Consider the following 23,468-nt stretch of genomic DNA (forward strand, 5'->3'; position numbering starts at 1 on the left):
CTTCCCCTCTCTCTAAAAATCAATTTTAAAAAATTAAATTTAAAAAAAAGATGTAAGGATGTGAACTGAAGCCCGTTATTCTACACCTCACTGCCTGTCTTTCCCACCACACTAACTCTCTCTCTTGAACTACTTAAAGTTCCCCCTCATCACTTCATAAATTAAAACCAGAGTCAAAAGTGCTTCCTACCAGAAACAGTACTGTCTCCCACTCACAGATCTAGGGACTAACAGGACGTGATAACACAGGAGATGTGGCAGCGCCTCCCCTGGGCTTGCTATTTCCCACTAATTACCTTCACCCCTTTAATCGTACCTCTTAGGTTCTCTAGATCTTGCAAGGTCTCTTCTTGTTTCCCTTTTACCTTCTCCAGAAGTCTACATTTCCATGCATACTAAATCAAAGGCATGGTACTTTAAGTTCTGGCCAATGGCAGGTGAATATGAAAGTTTACTTCTCAGTCTTCTCTCATTTTTCCTCTAAACAGTCCTGTTACAAATGGTTTAATGCATGTACCATTTATTCTCCTACTCCACTTACACACAGCTCCCAATCCTGGATGCCCTTCTTAAATTACACACTTTGTACCGTATTTCTGGATGAGTTCTCAAGGAGTAGAGGAGAGAGGGTATAGAGTAGGAAGCAAAGAAACTAAAGGGAAAAGTCAAATCAAGCACACATATTCTCAGATCCTCTCCCTCTGGGGCCTCTAAAGCACACACAAACCCGAGACATGAGTGATGGTTAAAAAAATTTGGGTTTTTATTGTTTTTGCTAAACAATACTAAAAAAAATTTCATTTTGAAGGCAGGGCTTGAATTATTTAATTTTGATCCATTTATTTAATTAAAAAAAAAAAGGAAAGGGGAAAGAGATCATGGCCAAAAAAATAGTAGTTAACCCCCACCCCACCCCCAAAGCTCTAGCCAGTCACATGAGCATCACCCACATCCCACTCAGTGCCCAATACTCAAAGGGTGGCACACTCTGCCCCACTGGACCACCCTGAAGGCATGGAGCAACGGGTGCCAGTTTTGGCTCTCAGCAGGTTATTCAAACCAGACAAACTGGTGGGCTAAAGTCCAGAACTCTTTCCAGGTTTTCTGCCCATCGGCTGAGCACATACAAACTGTCATAAGCTTGTAAAATTTAAAGAGAGTGGGCATGGGCATAAGAGTAGGAGGTTAGCAGAAGAGAAACTATAGGTAACCCAAGTTTTCTCCTGGGCTGGTGACTCTGAATTCGCACGCAAAGAGAGGTCGGGATAGGTGGACTCCAGGTTTCTCATAAAGAATATCATTCCTCAAAGAGGAGCTGAGATGTGCCATGCAAAATAGTTCCGCAGAGGACACTGGAGAAAAGGGCGGCTGACACTCTCATCTAGGAGACAGGAGAGTGGTGAGGAGATTCTTCTAGTACCATGAAGACAAAAGGCAGAAGGAGAATCCTGAAGTTTCAGCCAAATGTGAGACTGATATACACATAAAGACTAAAAGCCATCAGGAACCCTCAAAGCCAATTCCCATCTGCATACGCTGTGAACTAAGTCAAGTTAGTTGCCTGGCTATGGGTGGTGGGGAGGGCAACACATTTTTATTTTCAGAGGGATGAGGTGGGAAGAGTGGCCATGATCTAGTAAAAAGAGACCTGCAAGAAGCAGAAAATATTTAGAGAACATTTTAATATATATTTTCATATATATATTTAAAGTTAAGAAAAATAAAACTAATTCAAGCCATGCCCTGTGCAAAAAAAGAAAAAAAAAGGGAAAATTTAAAGTGAGACCTCTGTCTGCTGTTCTAGTCTCAACTTAAGTATCACAGTCAGCTTGTTACTTTTATTTTGGAAGAGAAGATGTAAAAGTTTCTTTCAATCATTCAGAAGGCAAGTGTAGCCACTTATAAAAACAGAATGGCAGGGACAGACTAGGAAATGAAAGTCAGAGGTGAAAGGGTAGAGCCAGAAAGTAATTTTCAAAAATAAAATTAACAAGGTGACTGTTCCAGAAGGGGGCTGTGAAAAGGACATGGTGGACCAAAGTCTGTTAGTCAAGTAATGATTCAACTTTTAAATTATTCTCTTGTTCTTTTTGTTGGGTGTTTTGTTTGTTCAAGTCTAAGATTTAGAAATGCTGACCCTTTGTTAACAAGAGCCAACAGGAAACATAGGATCCCTTCCCTCCCCCGGCCTGCCTCCGCTGAAGCCACCACCATCGCCTCCTTGGCTGGATGCTGGAAGAGTCCTCCATGTATGTGGACTCAGGATGACAGGGCAGCCTCCTTCTGTGGTTGCTGGGCTTGTGAACGCTGCAGTATCTTTTGGCTTTCCACATCTCTAAAATGTTTTTCAACCTGAAAGAGACCAGTCAGCCTAGGTCAGAAAAGGAGATAGGCACTCAAGGCCTCTCAAACAGTCCACTCCAGGTTTCAACAGCCCCATCCTGGCTGACCAGCCCACAGATTATTCAGGCGCCTTTGCCTTTGCTGTCTGTTGGCCCTTCCAACAAGGCAGGTGGAAGTCACCTGTTTCAGCCACATTTTTTGCAGCTTCAGCTAAGAATGGCTAAAAGAAGATGAATCTATAAACTAAAATAGAAATTGAAGAGAAATTATGATCTAAAATCCCTCTCTCTTCTTCACACAAGTACAGAACAGAAAGCTGGTGGGAAATTAGTCTTTAAACTTTTTATATCCACAATGTTGGTCAATGCCGTTTTTTTTTATAAATGCTACAACTCAACCTAAAAAGTCAGGTGACATATGCAGGGTCAGAGAGGCCAAGGGCAACTAAGATTGAGGCCAAAGGCTGATTTATACCAACCAGCCTTTCCTAAGAACCCAGCCTGAGATCAGAGGAACTGCTCAGGCCCAATACCATGGAATTCCAAAAAGCCACACATTACAGAGGACCACACTGCAAACGACCACTTGCTTTATTTCACACTACCCACTGGTTCCACCCCCGCAGGAGTGTCCAAGCCACAGCTGTAGAGCAGCACACTGCAGGGAGACAGGGTGGCAAAGCAGGGCTATTCGCAAGCTGGCTGTGTAAGAGGAGGCAGAAATCTGTAACACACTGTCCCGTCCTGATGCTGGTGGGTGAAGGCCAAGGAATCATCCTCACTTATAAAGTTTCATGGCTCCTTTACTTACTATTTTGCGTACATGGCTCAGTGCACTCCCCTCTTTGCCTTTACAGTTTTCCACTTGATATGGGGGTGTAATAACAACTTCTTCCATGACTATGATGTTTTTTTCTTGCCATTTACAGTCTTTAATGCTGGAAGGAAAAGAAAACAAGTAAAAGTTACCTCCTGCAGGCATCTCACACCTCCTGCCGACCCCAAGTTCCCAGCTCACCACCCAGCCAACAATAGTTGCCAGCAGCGCATAGGAAGCAGTAGCCAAGAAACATTTCATAGGCACCAGTGGCTAGGAAAAGCAATGAAACTGATGCACATTTACTCTGAGGAGGGCCCAGAAGAATTGCTCTGAGGCATTAGGGACCTAGAAACCCATAGAAAACTTGGTGGCAGCCCCTGAAGGTCCAAACCAAATTGAGTTACAAATAAACAGTGAGGCTCAGGCCAATAGATTCAACTTAAGTAGCAGCCCAAGGCAAGGGATGGTAAACTTTTTATATAAAAAGTCAGACAGCAAATATTTTAAGCTTTGCAAGCCATACAATCTCTGTCACAACTACTAAACTCTGCCACTGTACCACAAAAGCAGCCACAGATGATATATAAACAAATAAGCAGATTTAGCCCAGCTGGTGTGGCTCAGTGGTTGAGCATCAACCCGAAACCAGGTCACAGTTGGATTCCCAGTCAGGGCACATGCCTGGTTAAGGCTCAATCCCCAGCAGGGGGCGTGCAGGAGGCAGCCAATCATGATTCTCATCCTCGATGTTTCTCTCTCTCTCTCCCTCTTCCTTCCTCTCTCTGAAATCAATAAAACATATTTTAAGAAAACAAACATAAAAAACGACAACAAATAAGTAGATTTGGCCTGCTGGCTATAGTTTGCCAACCTTTGGCCTAGGGAGAAATGGCACCTTTAGAAAGAGAGAACAAATTCCCCATCTTATTGTGATCTGTACTCTGCCCACTACCTAAAATGGAAGCTGCTCCTCAAACTTGTCCTTCTCAATTATCAGACAGCTGGGCCCTTGCCAGACTGGGAAAACCCATTCCAGTTCACACTTTGGGAAACCCAGGACAGCTGATACTACTAAGAGAATTCCTTCACATACCTGTAAATGTTCAGATACTCACACCATGGACTCAAACAGCTCTGATGCCAGCTGCCATCTGTGCACCAGACCCAGGTGGTTAAATAGGGTAACATAAGGCAGCAGGAGGGAGGGGGGTGTCAAATGTTTCAGTTTTTCAGCAACCAGGGAAGCTAGTGGAGAGTCAAATGACTTCTGCTGTGACAAAATGTCTTTTAGGAGGTGGTAATACGGTGGCCTTCTGCTCTCCCTAACTCCCTATGTTCACCCCAATGTACAATTGGGAAAAGCAAAACAGATATAACTTTTCCGTAATAAAACTACATAAGCTTTTAGAAAAAGGTACAACAAGATTAAAATAATAAAAGACAAAGAAATCACTAGTTCTAAATTACCGAATACTAAGTCTGGAAGGGACCCTTAGGGATAATCGAATCCAAAACTAAATCTTACAGATGAACAAACTGAAGCCCAGAGAGACAACTTGTCCACAATCACACCATTCTTCTGTATGGTAAGACAACAAGTACCCACATAGATGTCAAGGTATTGCCAACACACTACCCAGCTTCCCTGGTGACTTTCAGGAACCTGAAAGTCAGCTACCAGACAGCCCAGCCACGCAGCATTACCCCTGGGGCAAGGGACCCCTATGTTCCCCCAACTCACGTCTTGTGAATGGTCTGGAAGAGCTGCTGGCCCTCTAGGGAGACACCAGCGCTGATTGCATAGGCCTGGCTCAGCTTCTCCTCCTTCTCTGTCCGTGCTTTGCTGGCAAGCTAAAGTGGGGGAGAGGAAAGAGACTCAGGAAAGTAATCACCTTCATTCTTCCCAACAGTCAGGCCAAAACTGAGGAAAGGAGGCCGGGAAAGACAGGTTTGGGTAGGTTCAGTTTTCTCACACAGAGCAAAAGTGAAACAAATACACACAATATACCTGAATAATTTACTGCTTTTCCTGGCAAACATTCCTTCCTTCCAATATTTTGAATGCCTACCATGTGCCAGACATTCACTATGTTAAGCTACAGATACAGCACTGAAGGGGGGGAGCGGAGATAAGACTATAAACAAAAACATAAACAAGGTAACTTTACACAGTTGTAAGTGCTAGGAAGAAAACAGAGCAGGGCAATGCGATACAGTGTGACTGGGGAGCTACCTGATGGGAAAGCGATGGTCAGAGATAAAAGGTAATACAAACATTTCTATGAAAGGAGAGAATTAAGAATATTTATCAGTTACTGTGCTAGAGCCTTGGGTTTAGAAATTAATGTCTACCACACCTTCACAAACCAGAACTTGAGGCTCTAAAGACTCTACCTTTCTAGCACCATTATCTGTGCTCACACAGGGAGCCAAGACTCAAGTAAACCTAACCATGGATATTGTTCACCTTCAGCTTGAGCTGAAGAGCAATCCTGCTCTTTAGAAAAAGGGTCTGCATTCTACCTCATGTCTATTCCTTAACAGCCCTCTAGTGAAATAATCACAAACTGATCAAATGAAATTCTAATAAAATATAGGAAATCCTTCCCAACAGGGGTGCGGCCCTGTCAATCCTGTTGCACCTCTAACACATTTTTTTACCCCTACCCCACACTATTGGTTGCTAGAGACTTGACATACAAATCTGAGTGTAAGACAAAACAAATAGACTCAACAAGATGGTTAAAACAAACAAAAGAAAGATAATGCATCTGAAAGTCAAATGATTTGGAGATTTTCAGACACATGAACAGTTAGTACTGATGCTGCAGCACATTAAAGACATGAGCAAACACACAATTTGTTCTGAAACACCAGTTCCTTAAATACAGAGAGGTACCTCCAGCACAATCACAAAGTACCTAGATGCCTGGAATTCTTAAACACTTGTATTCTGCTTTAACAGTGACCCTTCAAACCATAAACCAAATATTGTTCTACAGGGGGAAAAGTAAGCAAAGTATCTGTCTACTGGTAAAATGAAGCACTTTATTGAGGTGTGGGTTAGACTATGAAGATGAGAAAAAGAGGCCTTCAAATGGATTATGAGGAACTGGGGAGTCTCATCCCTGCCTCTGAGTTTCAGAGACTGTGTGAGGAAGGAGGGGATCTCAGCACAAAAGAGCTAGCTCACATATACACTATCATTTCAGTCTCCCTAGGTCAAAGAGGGAAGAAAGACTAAGACTCTGCAGTGATTTGAAGTCAGAGCTCCATTTTCACATGGTCGTCAGGACATGGAGAGAGACAGACAGCAGCAGTAAATAATCTTTTAAGCCCGGTCCTGCCATTTGGCCCCACTAGACTACAACTTCACAAAGAAATAAATGCACAGGGCTGACAGCATTCCTCCGAGCATTGGCAATCCCAAGTGCAGCAAGAAAGCCTGTGGCTTGAAAGCACTCAGTTTCTATTGAAAGAGAACCGTTGGTGGTATATGTTAAGTGGCAACAAGCAAAGCTTACTCAGTCACCAAGAAAACCCTAGTAACAGGAGTTTTCTTGAGTCTCAGTTTCCCAACAACCCTGTAGAAAAATCTAAAGTCTCCAAGGAAAAGGAGGAAAAACTGCCCAGCCAGGCGTGGCTCAGCAGTTGAGCATCGACCTAGGATCCAGGAGATAGGGGTTCAATTCCCAGTCAGGGCACATGTCCGGGTTGCGGACTAGGCAGCTGATCAATGACTCTCTCATCATTGATGTTTCTCTCTCCCTCTCCTTTCCTTTCTCTGAAATCAATAAAAATATTTAAAAAAAAAAAAAAAGGAAAAACTGAAGCACAGCAGAATTTCCCTGGATGAACCAAGCTCCTACAGAGCTCCTGGGAAGCATCTGGTGGTCACACAGATGTTTACCCCATGAGCATGCAGGAGGATCTCACTTTGAGGTTTTTTTAAAAATGTTTATCCCTGAAAACCAAAAGCATCTCCCAACGTTGGGTCAGACAAAGCTGCTCCTATAAAGCTTGTGTTGATTACAGTAAAATATCCTTGTCACCTACATAGTAGGTTAAAAACGTAACATCACTCATCCAGTGAGAGAGAAGAGTTGGCTCAGGGAAACCAGGCATTTATGCAGAATATTTTAGAATGGAACTCACAAATTAAGCCAAAAGAGGACAGGGAGGAGAGGAGGCCAACAGAGGAGCCACTTTTGAATTTTTACTAGAGGCAGAATAAAATGGATATAAATCTCAGCCAGAAGCAATGTTTGGACAGCCTGAACAACAGCAACACAATAGTTATAGAACAATTATTTCAAAATACCTCCCCCCCAAATACTAGTTGTACAGTCTCTTCTAAAGGCTCTGAAAGCAAAGAACAGATGATTCTCCATGTCAATTCATAGTGCAAACAGATCCCAAATGCTAAATGATATGAAGGAGAGCTTTGGAAAAGATAGCAGAAATCAGTGTAAGTTGACTATATTTCAATTTGCTCCAATATCCTCAACTACTCTTCCTGTACCTACAATTGCACTTTGAGTCACCTACAATTTGCAGTGCGGTGAGTCCAGGGGTCTGGACTCACCGCAAACCCTGACAACTCCAGTTGTCAGTTTATAGATTATTTTCATGCCAATATGAAAAATGCTTGTATCTGATATTCAACAGATCTGCTTTCACCAGGAAGTTGTACAGGGTAAATTTCTTCCACAGAGGACCCCATCGACTAGGCAGGAGGACTACCCTCACAAAAAGAATCTAAAAGTGTTTCTCCTCAAAATTGGCAGTAAGAGGAGAGGAAAATTACCTTGTTCTTTCTTGGCATGTTCCTAAAAACTGGTGAAAAATGTGGATAAGCCTACTTCAGTAAAGCAAGTGACTATCACTCTAACCTCGTTAGCTGTTATACAGATCTAAGTTTTCCCACATCATATTTTTGTAAACTAATATCTGTACATGGTCCATTTATTCCAAGTTGATAAGTTTATAGTATTGTGAAACTGCCAGAGGGAACTCATAAGCTGCCCTTAGTAGAGAAGATGGGAGGGTCACAAGGACCCACCTTAGCTTGGAAGGGTTGGTTGGTCATCAGGACTGCAATTTCTTATTTTTATTTTTTTATTTTCCTCACCTGAAGATATGCTTTTTGATTTTTTTTTTGGAGAGGAAGGGAGAGAGAGAGAAAGAAACATCAATGTGAGAAAGAAATATGGATCAGTTGCCTCCTGTAGACGCCCCAACCGGGGGTTGAACTCCCCACAACCCACATATGTGCCCTGACCAGGAATCGAACCCATCACCTTCCAGTGTATGAAATGACGCTGCCACCAACTGGGCCACACTGGTGAGGGCAGGACTGCAGTTTTTTAAATTCAATGACTTTCACCATACTACATTCAATTTCAATACAAACATGCAGGCTGCTGGCCTCTCCCAATCAAAACTGAAGAACTAACTGGTTAGATTCTCAAAGAATATTAAAGGCACCAACTTTTAGAGTACACTGGGTTCAGGCAAACCAAGAAACACAAACCTACAAATATTTGTTACTAATGTGCATACAGATTAATTGAAAAGACTGTACAAGACAACTTGTGCTTACCTGCCTCTCTTTTCATTTTGTATTTCCCAGTAAAAACAGTTATTCCTGGTCTACTAACCTGTGCTTCCTCCTGTGGCCATTTTACATATAGCACCTTGATGTGGGTAACGGAGAAAAGTACATGAACTTGATACCAAAGCACGTTAATATTAAAAGGCTTCTAATCATGGCTGCTGCTGGCTACCCCTTGAGTCGATGAATTAATGAACACCAATGGCACACATCTCTTCCTACACTCAGTGACATGGAGATGAGAAAGCAGCCACAACAAAATCCAAACAATATACACTTCATCTTGTTATTTAGTCACCAGCTAAGCCATTTTATTTCCATACACCCAGTCCAGAAAAGCACAGGTGCTGTGGGGAATCCAGAGGGATTCTTACTGCAAGCATTTAGCAGGCTGTGACAGCTGACACAAGGGAAGCAGAGCCGAGAGGAACCTGCTGGATATGACCTACTGACTCCAATGAGCCACTCTCAGTTTGTCTTCTCTGTGTATTTGGGCCTTCCAACCAGCTGCCCTTACAGAGGGGTTGGGAAGCACTGCAGCTGCTGCCCTGGAACTGCCAGTGCTGCCTGCAAGGCCTGGTGGAGGCTGAGGGATGGCAGACTAGAGGCAGCCAAGAACAACTGTCATCCTAAGGGCCCCTGCTTGCTCCTGCTATTTCAATTCTGAGGTGCACTCTTGGAAAGCCCTCATTCTTAGCAACAAGCAGTCTCTCTCTCTCTCCCCCTTTTTAAAAAAAATGTTTTTTCATTGATTGAGAGAGGGAGGAAGGGATAGGGATAGAGAGACAGAAACATCAATGAGAGAGAAACAACAATCAGCTGCCTCCCGCAAGGCTCCTCTAGTAGGGATGGAGCCCGCAAGCCAGGCATGTGTCCTGACCAGGAATCAAACCAGGACCACTTGGTTCATAGGTCAACACTCAACCACTGAGCCCTCAGGGCAACAAGCAGTCTCTTAAAAAGTATTTCTTCCGCCCCAGCCCGGTGGCTCAGTTACATGGAGCATCGTCATCCCATACATCAAAAAGGCTGTGGGTTCTATTCCTGGTCAGGGAACATACCTAGGTTGCGGGTTTGATCCCTGGTCAGGGTGTGTATGGACGGGAATCAATCAATGTTTGTTTCTCTCTCTCTCACTCTCTCTCAAAATCAATAAACATATCCTCGAGTGAGGATTTAAAAAAGAAAAGTATTTCTTCCAACTACCAATATCCTCAAGTCTTCTTTCTTGTTCCCTAGCTAAAAATTCCTGTCTGAAAGTTTCTAATAAAATACTGTTCTTTACAACCTTGGATGGCTGGGAACTCAAAAAATAGAGTACTCGCTTAAAGTTGTATACCAGAATACATAAAAATTAATCAAAACATTAAATCAAACACCAGAATGGTAGGAAAAAAAAAAGGCCTGGTAGTGAACCTTAAAATTCTAAGAGCTAAACTTGTTGAGCAAGAGTTTACTACGTGCTAGGCACCAAGCTACACACTTTACATGTATTAAACTTTTTATATGCACAACAATCCTATGAAACAGGGACTAAAATTACTCCTACTTAATAGATGGAGAAACTAGGCACTAGTTTCTCTCAGTCAAAGAGAAAACTGGCCAGGATATAAGTTGAAATTTTACCTTAACAACCTACTTCTGAAGTGTATGTTCAAATTAGCCATCTCACACAGGGCTATTAGAATCAAGAAAGATAATGTGGGTGAAAGTACTAAGTGAGCTATAAAGCATCGTACAAATACTAGCTGTTAACATTATTATAACATCATTATTAGTACAGAGAAAGTAGCTTGTGGGTCATTCAGAAAAATCCATATAACAGAACCTTCCTTAAGTCAGTGAGTTCAGTGTTCTCCCTTCTAGTTTCTATAAGAGCTGCTAGAGAGGCTGTAAGTCCTACACAGAATATCTTCCAAAATATAACTGGAATAAATAAGTTAGAAAATGCCTTTAACTTTGCATACCAAAATGGGGGCTCCACTTTATGGAGTAAAGTGTTGATTTTATTCAATGATAGTGAAGAAGCCATACGTTACTGCTTCCTGGGCTCTGAAGTGAGCAGAAAAAGCAAAGCAAAATTAGAAGAGCCACCCCCTTACCCTTCAAAAGGAGATTCTAGCTCAAATCCCTGTCTACCACTCACTAGCTTATATGAATCTGAGCAAGATGCATAACCTCTCTTAAGCTTTAGTCCAGTCATCTGGGGCGCATCCTGAAGGGTTACTGTGGTAGTTCAGTAAGACATACAGTTGACCCTTGATCTGCATGGTTCATTTATACGCAAATTTTGTTCAACTGGCCCACACAGTTCAAGGGTCAATTCTTCGGTTGGGAATCCACATATGTGGAGGGCCACTGTAGTTATATACGGATTTTCAACTGCGGAGGAGGCTGACACCCCCTAACCCCATGTTGCTCAAGGGTCCACTGTAAAGCACCTAACACCAATACTGGCACTTAACTAGTCCTTTTCCTCCCTTTTTAAAACAACCTCCAGTTTAGCTCACTGACAGAACAGCCAGTTTCTAAACTGCAGAGATGGACAAATTAAGCACCTTCCAAATCAGCTTGATTCCATTAGCTTCCCTCCCTTTACCTAATTATCACTTATTCTTCAAGATCCTACCCCACAGCTACATCTGAGAAGCCTTCCCTAAAATGTTCACTACTCTATGCAAACAGTGAGCACACTACAGCCTGTGAGTTGAATTCAGCCAACCACCTGCTTTAGTTAAGTTTTATTGGAATGGCCATGCCTATATGTTTACATATTATCAACGGCTGCTTTTGCTACAAAGGTAAAGTTGAGTAGTTGTGACAGATCATGTATAGTCCACAAAGCCAAAAATATTTACTATCAGGGCCTTTATAGAAAGTTTGCTTCCCCTGCTCTATGATATCATAGCACCTTGCTCACACCTCCATGAACACTGATCCTGCCATATTGTTACCATTAAAATAAGTGTTGCTGTCCCTCACTACTCCCAACATGAGATTCTTCTTTTTTTTTTTTAATATATCTTTATTGATTTCAGAGAGAGGAAAGGAGAGGGATAGAGAGATAGAAACATCAATGATGAGAGAGTCATTGATGGGCTGCAGCCCACAACCCGGGCATGTGCCCTGACCGGGAATCGAACCCCGATCGCATGAATCCTAGGTCGACGCTTAACCGCTGCAGCCATGCCCAGCTGGGCCCAACATGAGATTCTTAAGGGCAAAGGCAGTGTCTTAAGCATCCTGACATTCCTAGCATCTGGAAGGGAGGGGTAGCAAGAGGGAAGGTGGATAAAAGGACAAGAAACCTTGCCTATTAGTGATCCATAGGACTAACAGTTCCCAGACGTTAAGTGACTAACACAAGGTCACACAATTCATTAGCAGCCATTGTAAAAAGAACCCAGTTCTTCATACTCTCCATTCTACCACACTACACCGTTAGCTTAGGGTACTAGGTAGATCCTTTAATTCTATAGTTGAGGTAAAATTTGCTTCTCTCTAGGATAGTTTCTGGTATTTACCTTGGTCTTAAAATTCCAACCTGCACGCCTATTCTCTGCCAGGAAAATTAAACCAGTTAAATGCCCCTTTCTTAACACTGGAAGAGATGCCACTACTGACCCAACAGTGAAGTCCTTATTTTGAATTGTCTCCATGCCAAAGAGGTAGAGTGCAGAGGTAGCTGCAACAACACACCTATGGCACAACTCTGCCAGAGTACCTGGGCTCAGCAATTTGTGTTTTCAAGTAAACAGCAGTTCTCCCCAGAACCCCATATCAAGAAAGCCCCCTTTAGAACCAAATCCTTGACTAATGAGGGAAAGCCCTCTTTAGAGCCCTCAGTACTGAATCAGCCAGCTGCCATGCACTATAGCCTGAACTGAGTCATACGCCCTAGCCTAGAACACTATACCCCCAACTATGGCTCTGTCAGGTTGACCCCAAAGTTTGAATGCCACTGAATGTGACCTGTTTCAAAAGGCTAGTGATTTTTTAAATGGCAATCATTCTACCTCTCTAACCTCATCTGACACTCCCACTACTTAGCATGCCCCGTCACTCGGCAGTGATGGGCTCTTCCTCTTCACCCTCCACTTGTATTTTCATAATACTTCTGTAAGGAAACAGCTGTCTTCTCAGAGCCAGGTGCAAAACTTACTGGTGGACTCTAACCTGGGACTGTGGCCTTGACAACATATTCTAATCAAGTGAGCCAACAGGTTATACAGTATAGCTTCTAGAAGCCAGAAAAATTTTATGTAACAAAAAAGTCTCGCTTTCACTAGACAAGTAGTTATTTCTCTCCTCACATTTACATAATATGAACAACTTCTACCTCCTACCAATATATACATAACTACAGGGTGGCCAGGTCATCTGATTTTCCTTGAGGATAACTCCATAACTCAACACATTAAGGTCAAGATATGTGGTCAAGGGCCCAGTTAACAGCCCAGGTCCATGAATATAGACCACAATGCAGTGCCTATCAACTACCCCAGGAGTTTACTCATACTTGAGGATTAACCTTCAAATAACCAGAAAGTCATAAGGTCATGCTAAATCTTAGCTTTGAAAATAGTGGAACTCATACTTCCTTCAGTGTGACTTCATACCTAAAGGTAAGGCACTGATGTCCATTTCTTTTATTATTATTATTACTAATTTTTTTTGTACTCCTCACCGAAATATATTTTTTCATTGATTTTGAGAGAATGGAAAGTAGGGAGGAGGAAAGAGAGAGAAACATTGATGTAAGAGAGACACATCGATTGGTTGCCTCCCGCACACGCCCGACCAGGGCAGGAATGGAACTTACAACCCAGGTACATGCCCCTGACCAGGAATTGAACCCGGGACTCTTCAGTGTGCAGGCTGCTCTACCCACTGAGCAACGCTGGCCAGGGCTTCCATTTCTTTTAAAAGTAAACTTTGTGTCTATCCACTTTCTCAACCTTACCAAGCCCCTCCACTCACTGACCAATCTCCAAATACCATCTTTATCCAAAGGCAGCCAACTCATTCTTCATTACCAGGAACTGATGATAAGCTCTTTCAATCTCTTCCTGGTTCCATTTCATGGTCCACTGTATGTTTTTAAGGTAGAAACAGGTAATAAAAGGATAAAAGAGGCTGACAGCTTATCTGCAGATTTCAATTTTCTATGCTTTGTCCCTTTTTCCTGCTTCCCCCAACACACACAAACATCTCCTCCAGAAAGTCCTCTCCAACTCAGCAAAGTGATGAGAAGACTTACATCTCATTCAGTGCACTGGGTCAATTTATCTAAATAAATGAATTCATCCACTTGTCTTGGCTGTGTCAATGAGTTTTTTCCTAAGAATCTCAGAGGTTGAACACACAGCCTCTGAGGTTCTGTGAATGCTCATTCTAACCTCCAGTACTAAGGCAAGTGTTCACTTAACTATGCCACCTCATAACACTGCACTGGAAATTCAAGTTAATTCTGGACACCAACGAGAGGTCTCTTAAAAACATCTTTTAATTACAAGATATTACATATTAATGGTATCCAACACAACTTTGATTTCCCCCAATCTTGGGTTGGCAAGTTCCAGTATCTGAACAAATGTAGATCCAATGCCAGGAAAGACTGACATAGTAATAGCATCAATGTTCTTGGCTGCCTTACCTTTGTCATAATGCTCCCCTTCCCCCATCTCACCCCTTATCCCATAATTAAAGGAACACCAGTTGGCTACACATAATTGATGAGGGAGAATAAAATTAACATCTGCCAAGTCTAGTCAACCTGCCCTAATCCTCATAACAACTCTATGAGATAGGTAGTAACATCCCATTTTTATAGTGAGGAAACTGATGGCAGAGAAGTGGCTTTAAAAACTTATCTGCTTGGTCCTAATGTAATGTTCTTTCTACTAGACCACACTGCTCCTGACCACACAACACAGATGTTTCTCTTTACTTAGAAACATTATTTAGGATTACAGATATTTAGGTGCGCATTTCATTTCACCAAACTACTCTATAAGCTCCCTAGGCTAAGAACACAGAAGTAGAAAAAACACGGGACTTTGCTGTCAAAATATCAGACCTGAGTTCAAATCCCAGCTCTATTACTTACTAGTTATATGACCTTAAGCTAGTAACTTATCCTCTCTGAGTCTCAGTTTACTTTTCTGTAAGATGGTGATGGCACCCACACCATAAGAACTGTTAGGATTAAATGAGATGTCTAACGATTGCTAGTTCAGAAGGTGGAATGTGAAAATATTAGTTCCCACTCTACTTACTGGCCATATAACCTTGAACAAGCCACTTAAACGGGTGAAACTATTTTCTCATCTGTTAAACTAAATGGAAAAGAACACACTCTAAAGATCATACAGTGTGGTTGTGAGGATGAAATGAAACGTGTCAAAGTTCTTTGTAAACTGCAAAGCACTAGAAAAATGTAAGCTATGGTCCCCAGCAGAGCTTACCACACTGCCTTGCACAAAAGGGATTTCAGTAAATGTTTGATAAATGCTACGTAAAAGAGAACTCTGTTCATGTTGATATATGTCCCAAATCATCTTTTGAGAGCACTATTATCCCATGCACAATCTTTATCCCCAGAGAACCAGAAGCAAAGTCAATTCAAAGGAACTTGTTAAGAATCACCTTAAAAAAAAAAAAATCACCTTAATTCACCCTACCATAAGGACCCTAGGGCTCTCATCCTCAAGCAATATTTAAGCTTTCCTCGTGACAGAGTAAACTAATAAGCTACATGGCAAATAAACTGAACCTCACTTATGATTGGCTTTGGTCTGCTTTTGTACTTTTATTCTTATAGTCAGAAAATTTGGAACATTTTAAAAGGTACAATGTTACTGTGGAGAAGATAAAGTGATATTCAAAACTTCCGTTACTGTGGAGAAAATGATATTCAAAACTTCCACCTTCTGCAACTCCACTGTCCTCTTCCAAGCTTCCTCTTACATCCCACTGTTGTGGATAGACATAGGACTTCTTAGCCTGGAGTGAACTGCCAATAGAAAGCAAAACAGGCTCATCTCCAATTGCTAGTTCATACCTTCTCTAGTAGGGCTGGAATTTAGTATTTCCTTTAAAAGGCCTTCTCTTCCATTTCCTGCTGGGTCGGAGTAAACAAATATACAGTTTATATCAACAGGTTTAATGAAACAGAGCAATTACTACGTCAGCAAGATGAGCCAACATGTGATGGTATCTTCCACTGAAAGTGGAGGTCACAGGTAGTGCTCCCCTAGACCTTAGGCATCAATAGTTTTCTTTCAGGGATCTCAGGGCACTTTAGTTCTCATCTAACATACTTAAACAAACCTCCATTTTAAAAAACCCAAAGTCCGTGCTCTTAAATGAGATAAACTTTTCATGTCATTTAAGCAACATGTTAACAGCTGCCCAGTTAGCTGTTTTCAGTAATAGTCCAGCAGGCTCTTCTGATCCTAACTGAATTCAAGAAGAAATCACAAAACAGCCTCAAAGGTTGGTTTAAAGGGAAAGCCAATATAGCTTACTCATAAACACCTCTACAAATGGAAGAATTAGAAAGAAATCCAAAGATAGCCCTCCAACCTAGTTTCAGTTTCTGACTTTTCTTCCCAGCAAACCTTTTTTCTTTTTTAATTTTTTTAAAATATATTTTTATTGATATCAGAGAGAGGAAGGGAGAGGGAGAGAGAAAAATGATCAGAGTCACTGATTGGCTGCCTCCTGCACGCCACCTACTGGGGGTAGAGCCTGCAACCTGGGCATGTGCCCTGACCAGGAATCAAACCGTGATTTCCTGGGTCATAGGTCAATGCTCAACCACTAAGCCACCCTGGCTGGGCATAACTTTTGTTATGTTTTCTTTTTTTTCTTTTTTTAATGCTCATGGGAGGATATTTTTTCCATTGCTTTTCAGAGAGCGGAGGGGAAGAGAGGAAGAGAGGGGGGAGAGGGGGAGAGGGGGAGGGAGGGAGGGAGGGAGGGAGAGAGAGAGAGAGAGAGAGAGAGAGAGAGAGAGAGAGAGAGAGAGAGAGAGACGGAGAAAGACACATCAATTGGTTGCCCCCAGCACACACCCTGACCAGGGCCGGGGATTGAGCCTGCAACCAAGGTCCATGCCTTTGGCCGGAATCGAACCTGGGACCCTTCAGTCCGCAGGGCAAAGCTCTAACCACTGAGACAAACCAAGTAGGGCCCAGCAAACCTTTTTCAAGACTTGGCAAGCAGACCACAATGTAAGAAAAGTAAAGATTTCTGGCATTCCCCAACCTATTACTTCCTATCGCTTTCCTGAACGAGTAGGTAAACTACTAGTTTGCAACAATGCTACTAAACAACTAAAACTGACCAGCAGAAAGAAAAATCATAAAAGCAAAGATAATCCACAAACTAAATAACCACAAAGTACTATTTATATCTGAGGTCAAATATAAAAGAACTTCTTAACAACCCCACCCATACCACTCCAAGCCCTCTCAGATAAATGGTGGCACTTGGTCACAGGGCAGAAATTAGTATCTTTTAAATTTGAAAAAATCATCTCTCAGGTAATCTTTCCTTTACTACTCACTAAAGGTCCATTTATTCAGTGACTACTTCATATACCATATAAACACCAAAGAATAACTTAGAGCCTATTTCTCTCAACATACTAGGAATAAATTCTTTCACTTAAATCTTTTAAAATCTCTTCAGCTAACAGAAAACCACCCAAAGAGTTCCCATACTCTAGTAGAGGTACCTGACTAAGCCAGGGTTTCAAAAACCTTTGTTTCTAAGAATGGGATGTTACGTATGCAACAGCCTTTAATATAAAACCTAAGACCCTTCCAAATCTGTTCTCAGCCATCACTAAAAAACATGGTCATTTCCCCAGAATCTGGAAAAGGATCTCTGTATCTGCGGTAATTACATTCTGCCAGCCTCAGTTACCCTCTATTGTTTCAACTGCCCGAGTATTTCCTCTCTTTGCTCAATCCTTAGCAAACACGCCACATTCCCAAAACAGGCAAGAGAATATACATTATTACAAAGACTCCTCTGGAGGGAAAAACTTCCACCACACTAATTCAAGAGACTTAAGGAAAGGCAGCTGCTACCAAAATCGAAGGCCTAACTTACTCATTCAACAAATATTAAACACCTACTCTGTGCAAGGCTCTGTATGTTCACTGATGAACAAAACAGTTATAGTTCCCATCCTGACAAAAGAAAGTTTGGTGAGATAGAAAAGTAAACAAATGATGTACAATTATAATTACAAAAAGGCTATGAATAGGGTAACCTTGGTCCCAATGTGCCCAGGGCACACTGATCTATACTTGTCCCAGTGTAAAACAAAAGCAATCTCCTTTACTCTAAGAAATGTACCAGGTTGAACTATAAACGACATGTCACTTTAGCTCGAAGGAAAGGTACTGTGAGAGAATAATGGGGCAAATTACTTTAGCCTGGGCAATCAAAGACTTCTTAGAAGAGGTGCCATTTAACTAAGTCCGGGTGGATAAGGCTCCAGTCACTTTGGAAGGAGTGTTTCAAGTACAGGAGACAGCAAAGGCTACAACAAGGCTTGGTATATTATTATTAATCAACATGAACTTTAGCTGATAGAACTGAAGAATCAAAAAAGTGATTTGGGGATTCCAAGAGATCAATTTGTACATCTAAGATTAAAATATCCTAAACCTCTAATTTTGTTAGACCTCAAAATCCAAACATAAAGACCAAAATGATGCTCTAAAACAGTGGTTTTCAAATTTTTATAGGTCACTGAATCTCTGAGAATCTGAAGAATACTCTATATCTTCACCCAGAACAAACATATACATATTCATGTGTGCATACATATGCAATTTCAGGAGGTTGCACAGGCAACACCCCTACCCAACCCCACCAACTCTGGAAGTTCACTCTTGGACTCCAGGGCTTTTTTAAAAGCCCTCTTTTACAAAGGACAAAAGCAAGCTCTCAACTCTATTTCCCTATTTGGGCATTAATATGTTTCTTAAAGTATTCTGAAGATATCCAGGAATAAAACTGAACATATTTTTTAAAAGATATCAGAACAAGCTATAAGTCAATGAAAAACAAATGGAAAATGAATGTATTACCAAGTGTCAATGAGACTCAATTTTCCCACCATTTTGGAGAGCCAGAACTACCCTCAAGTCCTTACCTTACTAACATTGAGTGAAGCTAGGGGAGGAGGGGTTTCTGTTCGGTCATTAATTATTTCCACTTCTGAAACATACTGTAAGTTTATGAGCAAGATGTCTGCATGGTTGGGCTTTCCACTGGAAGAGGGACATTCTGGTGAAAAAATAAAGTTAAGGAAAACAGGGGCAAGCAGAGCACTGACACATCCCAAAAAGAGCATGGAAAACAATTCACACAAGGCTTGTGTAAAAGGTGTGCCTTGAGCAAGAGGGAGGAGGTCTTCCAAGAATCACAACTCTCCTCAGGAAATCATGCCTGTCACCTTCCTCCTGCTCAACCTCATAAGCAAGATCTCAAGCTTTTCAAAGGCATATACAGTTCAAAATTGGAAGCCTCGAAAGGATTTCTGTCACCTTCTCTCTACCAGTTTTATGGAGAGGCATAATGCAGTTTTAATGCCTATGTATGTCTTGAACCTAGTGAACCACACAGAAGAGACAGTGCTTTCCGCTCTTGGTGTAATACTCCTTTTATCTGTACAGTGCTTTTATCGCTTTTTCAGATTTGAGATTTCCCATTTTGCAGAGGAGAAAACTATAGCACTAGAAAAGAAGCTGACTCAAGGTGACCCAGCAAGTTAACCGATTCACTGATTCATTCATTCACTCATTCTCCAACCATTTAAGAGCATACTGTATGCCAATTAAAAGCAGAGTAATTCCTCCTTCCCAAACCCTTCCAACTAAACCACTAATGTAAAAAGTAAAAGGTCTTATCTGGTCCAGGTATGAACTCTTGTATTAAAACAAACAAACAAACCAAAAAAAAAAAAAAAAACCCCAGCCTGGCTGAATAGCTCAGTTGGTTAGAACGTCTTCCGGATACACCAAGGTTTTAGGTTCAATCCCTGGTCAGGGCACATACAAGAATCAACCAATGAATCCATAAATAAGTGGAACAACAAATCGGTGTTTCTCTCTCTCCCTCCACCCTTCTCTCCCTTCTTCTATCGATAATAAATAAAAAATTTCTAAAAAGCAATTGTTCTTACTGTATTAGTTTCAGAGGCCATCTTTCTAAGCTAGAAATCTACAACTACTGGTGAATGAATTAAAATACTTGCCACTCAAATGCAGCAGACTCAGTAGAAAACTTCCCTATGAAAGATGCTATAAATATCCAAATAAACCCACCTGTGGTTTAAATAAAGGAGGAAGGGGTGGTACATTTATTACAACCAGGAAGCATTTTGTTTCCAAGACTGAATTTCCTGGAATAATTCAGAAATCATTTCCACCCCAAAGAAGCAGGCCACGGTTTCCATTCTGTTTATTACTGCTACTTTCAAAAGGAGAGGCTACTTCTATGGAAAAGTCAGGGCTACATGTGTGCTCTGCTGAGCAACAGAACATAACTTACTCTTTCACCTGTAACCCACACATCCCTACATAAGCCCCTGAAAAACGTGTTCCTCTGTCTGGACCTGTTTTCCAATGCAAACATCCCCCAAACAGCAATTTTCAAATGACTGAGAAACCTAAAATTCAGTACTCCCCGCCCCCAATGACACACCACACACACGCACACGCGAGAACCAGTAAAACAAGCCCCTATCCCCAGTTTAGACACAAACTCTGCCTTGCACTTACTCTCCACCGAAGCAGGAGAGGCCCATTTGGTCAACACCCCACCGCCCTGCCTTGGACCAAACCCATCAGTAGACACCCCCTCCTAAACTCTATATTCTTCTCCCTTGCCCTACTAGCAGTTCCTTACTCCACACACCCCCTCCCCACTTGATTTTATCCGTCCCCCCTTCCATCCGGGAACCCCCTCCCACGACAACCCCTTCTCACAACCACCCCCTCTCCTGATCACTGGGTCCCCTCATAACGTTCCCCCCGAAAAGCCATCCTCGTGTCAAGCCCCCCTCCACCCACCGACCCTCGCAGGGGGCCCGGCTCCCACAAGGGGTGGGAGGCAGGATCCCCAAAGAGGACCGAGGGAGCCCCGAGAGGGGGGAAGGGAGCTCAGGGCCGTGCGCATGCGCTCCGGGCTGCGCGGTGGCCGGTCGCCCCTAGGCCCGAGAGGGCCCCAGCCGCCGCCGTCGTCCCCCACCCCACCACCACCGCACCGACACGCCGGCCCGGCCTCGGGCTCCGCGCAGGGAAGGATACTTAAAGCCAGCATTTTGGACTGGTAGTCGAAGGCGACCACCTCGCCCTGCAGCCGCTGCTCCTGGCACGTTCTGCACGACACCTGGCTCCCAACGCTGAAGTACTCGCCCGGAGGAGCCGCCATCTTGGGAGAGCAGCCGCGGCCGGCGGCGGCGGCGGCGGCAGCAGCGGGCGAAAGCCGGGCGCCCAGTGAGCGCCGCGACGCGACGCTGGAGGCGTGCTGACGTCACACGCCGAGGCGTGGCCTAGTGCTGGGTGGAGCGGGAGCCTAGGTGGAAAAGGAAGGAAGAGGAAATAAAGGGGACTCTGAATATTATGTTTGTGCAGCTGCGCCTGCTCGGTAAAATGACTGCAGGGTCCGTTTTAGAAGTTAAAGGTAAATGACGTACGTGGAATGAAAAGGGAAAGGAGAAAGGAACTTCAGTCTCCATTCTATGCACACCTTGACGCAAGAGTTTGATGAATGAACTCTATATTTTATATGTGAGGAATCCGAGTCACAGAAAACTTAACACGAAACTTCCCCAAAATGATTATACCTAGTTACAAAGTGGTAGTGGAAAGCATATTGGCTATGGAATTAGCTAAACCAGAATCAAAATCCCAGGTCTGCCACTTGCTAAGTTACATGACCTTGAGCAAATTACTAAACCCGATCCTTTTTTTATCCTGTTTTCTTTCTTTAAAATCCTATTTCTTTATTCCTTCTGTATTAACACTTATTGAGCACTCAACAACCTTTTGAGATAGGAATTAATATCCTTATTTTACAGATGAAGCAACATAAATCTTGTCCAGAGTCACACAACTAGCAAGGATTTTCTCTGTTTCCAAAAAATGATTCTATTTACAACTATACTATATTACATAATACCTCATAGAGTAGTTAGGAGGCTAAATGAGATAAAGTGTATAAATGCATGGCATGTAGTAGGTAGATAGATGGTAGTTCCTCTATGATCACCCGTCACCCTTGGGACTCAGGATTCTTCCCCATCTCCCACTTGTCTTGCCCTCTTCTCTAGAAAGTCAGGCAAAGAGCAGGAGCAATGGTAGTGACAAAGGGTGCCTTGGGGCAGGAGTTTGGGGCACACCTATAGTATACATAAGTACTGTGCAGATGGATTTTTAAGCCCTATCATCACTAATTGCCATCCCTAACCCCCACCCCCCATATAGAAATTCTGAAGTCTCCTGTATGAAAAACAACAGGTTGACCTTTCTCTAGTTTGGAGGGAGGCAGATAGCCAGCCCTGGCACTACTTAACCTGAACACAAAGTTCAAATGTGTTTCCTTGCCCTGCAAGAGGCATCAACTTCCTAATGTTGGGTGCATATTAATATAGCCGTTTAATAGGAATAAACATACTGCTCTCTCATTTTTGTGGTTTTTTCAGAGAACTTTCATGTCTGGCCCCCATAACAAGTCATATGTAACTGCCATTCCACTTTTTATGTGGCATTGTAATTGTAGGTTTTCATATATAACTGCACTGTCAGGAAAGGCTTCCTGGAAGAAGTGAAATATCTGAGACCTGGAGGACAAGTAGTGAAAGAGTGTTCTAGACAGAAGGAACAGCATGTGCCAGGACACCTAAGAGGAGGAAAGAGCTCCGTGACTTCAAGGAACGTAAAGTAGCTCCAAAATATTATGAAATGGAGTGTGGGGGTAGGCTGTTGAAGGGTTGTCTGGCTACAACCCAGAGCAAACTTTCAAAGACAGAAAATTTAGGCTTTCTCCATGGGGCAACTGAAAAACATTTAGCAATGGAGTGAAATGAGATTTATATCCAGCTTTGCTTCCCCACAACTTTTTTTGTTTGTTTTTTTCAATCTTCACCTGAGGATATTTTTTCCATTGCTTTTTAGAGAGAGTGGAAGGGAAGGAGGAAGAGGGAAGGGGGGAGAGAGAGAGGTGAGAAAGACTCATTGATTGGTTGCCTCCCTCAGGAGCCCGACTATGGCGGGATTGTAGTCCAGGTATGTGCTCTTTACCCGGAATCCAATCCAAGACACTTCGGTGTGCGGGCTGACGCTCTAACCACTGAACAACACCCACAATTTTTTAATTCATGAAATTAATCTCTTTCCAAGAAGAGCCCAGATTTACATTCTCATTTTCATCCACTCATCAGAACACTCTCCAAGAACAAAGTTGCTCGAGGTAGGAAGGAACTGAGGAGTCACTTAACAGTCTCATTCCTCACCCCTTTCTGCCTCTCTCCACACCCTCACCTGGAGTAGCTGAGGTTTCTATTTTCTGTGTAAGTCCCTGCATAAAATTATTCCAAATCTTGTTGTGGGTGTGTCCCCTCCTCTTCCAACACACTACCTCATGGTTTATACGCCCAGCGGGG

The 23,468-nt window shown here is 42.6% G+C and overlaps 1 protein-coding gene across 1 annotated transcript; it reads right to left on the reverse strand.

Annotated features, from left to right (window-relative positions):
- Positions 1-739: 739 nt before the first annotated feature.
- On the reverse strand, positions 740-21,351 carry LSM12 (LSM12 homolog). The gene is made up of 5 exons (XM_081115962.1): positions 21,112-21,351; positions 18,954-19,087; positions 4,904-5,013; positions 3,154-3,280; positions 740-2,352 (listed from the first exon to the last, which is right to left on the reverse strand). Exons 1-5 carry the CDS (start codon positions 21,233-21,235, stop codon positions 2,260-2,262), a joined length of 588 nt encoding a protein of 195 aa, XP_080972088.1. The 5' UTR covers positions 21,236-21,351; the 3' UTR covers positions 740-2,259.
- Between the last annotated feature and the right edge of the window lie 2,117 nt (positions 21,352-23,468).

Source organism: Miniopterus schreibersii, assembly GCF_964146895.1.
Source record: "Miniopterus schreibersii genome assembly, chromosome: 16".
NCBI lineage: Eukaryota > Metazoa > Chordata > Mammalia > Chiroptera > Miniopteridae > Miniopterus > Miniopterus schreibersii.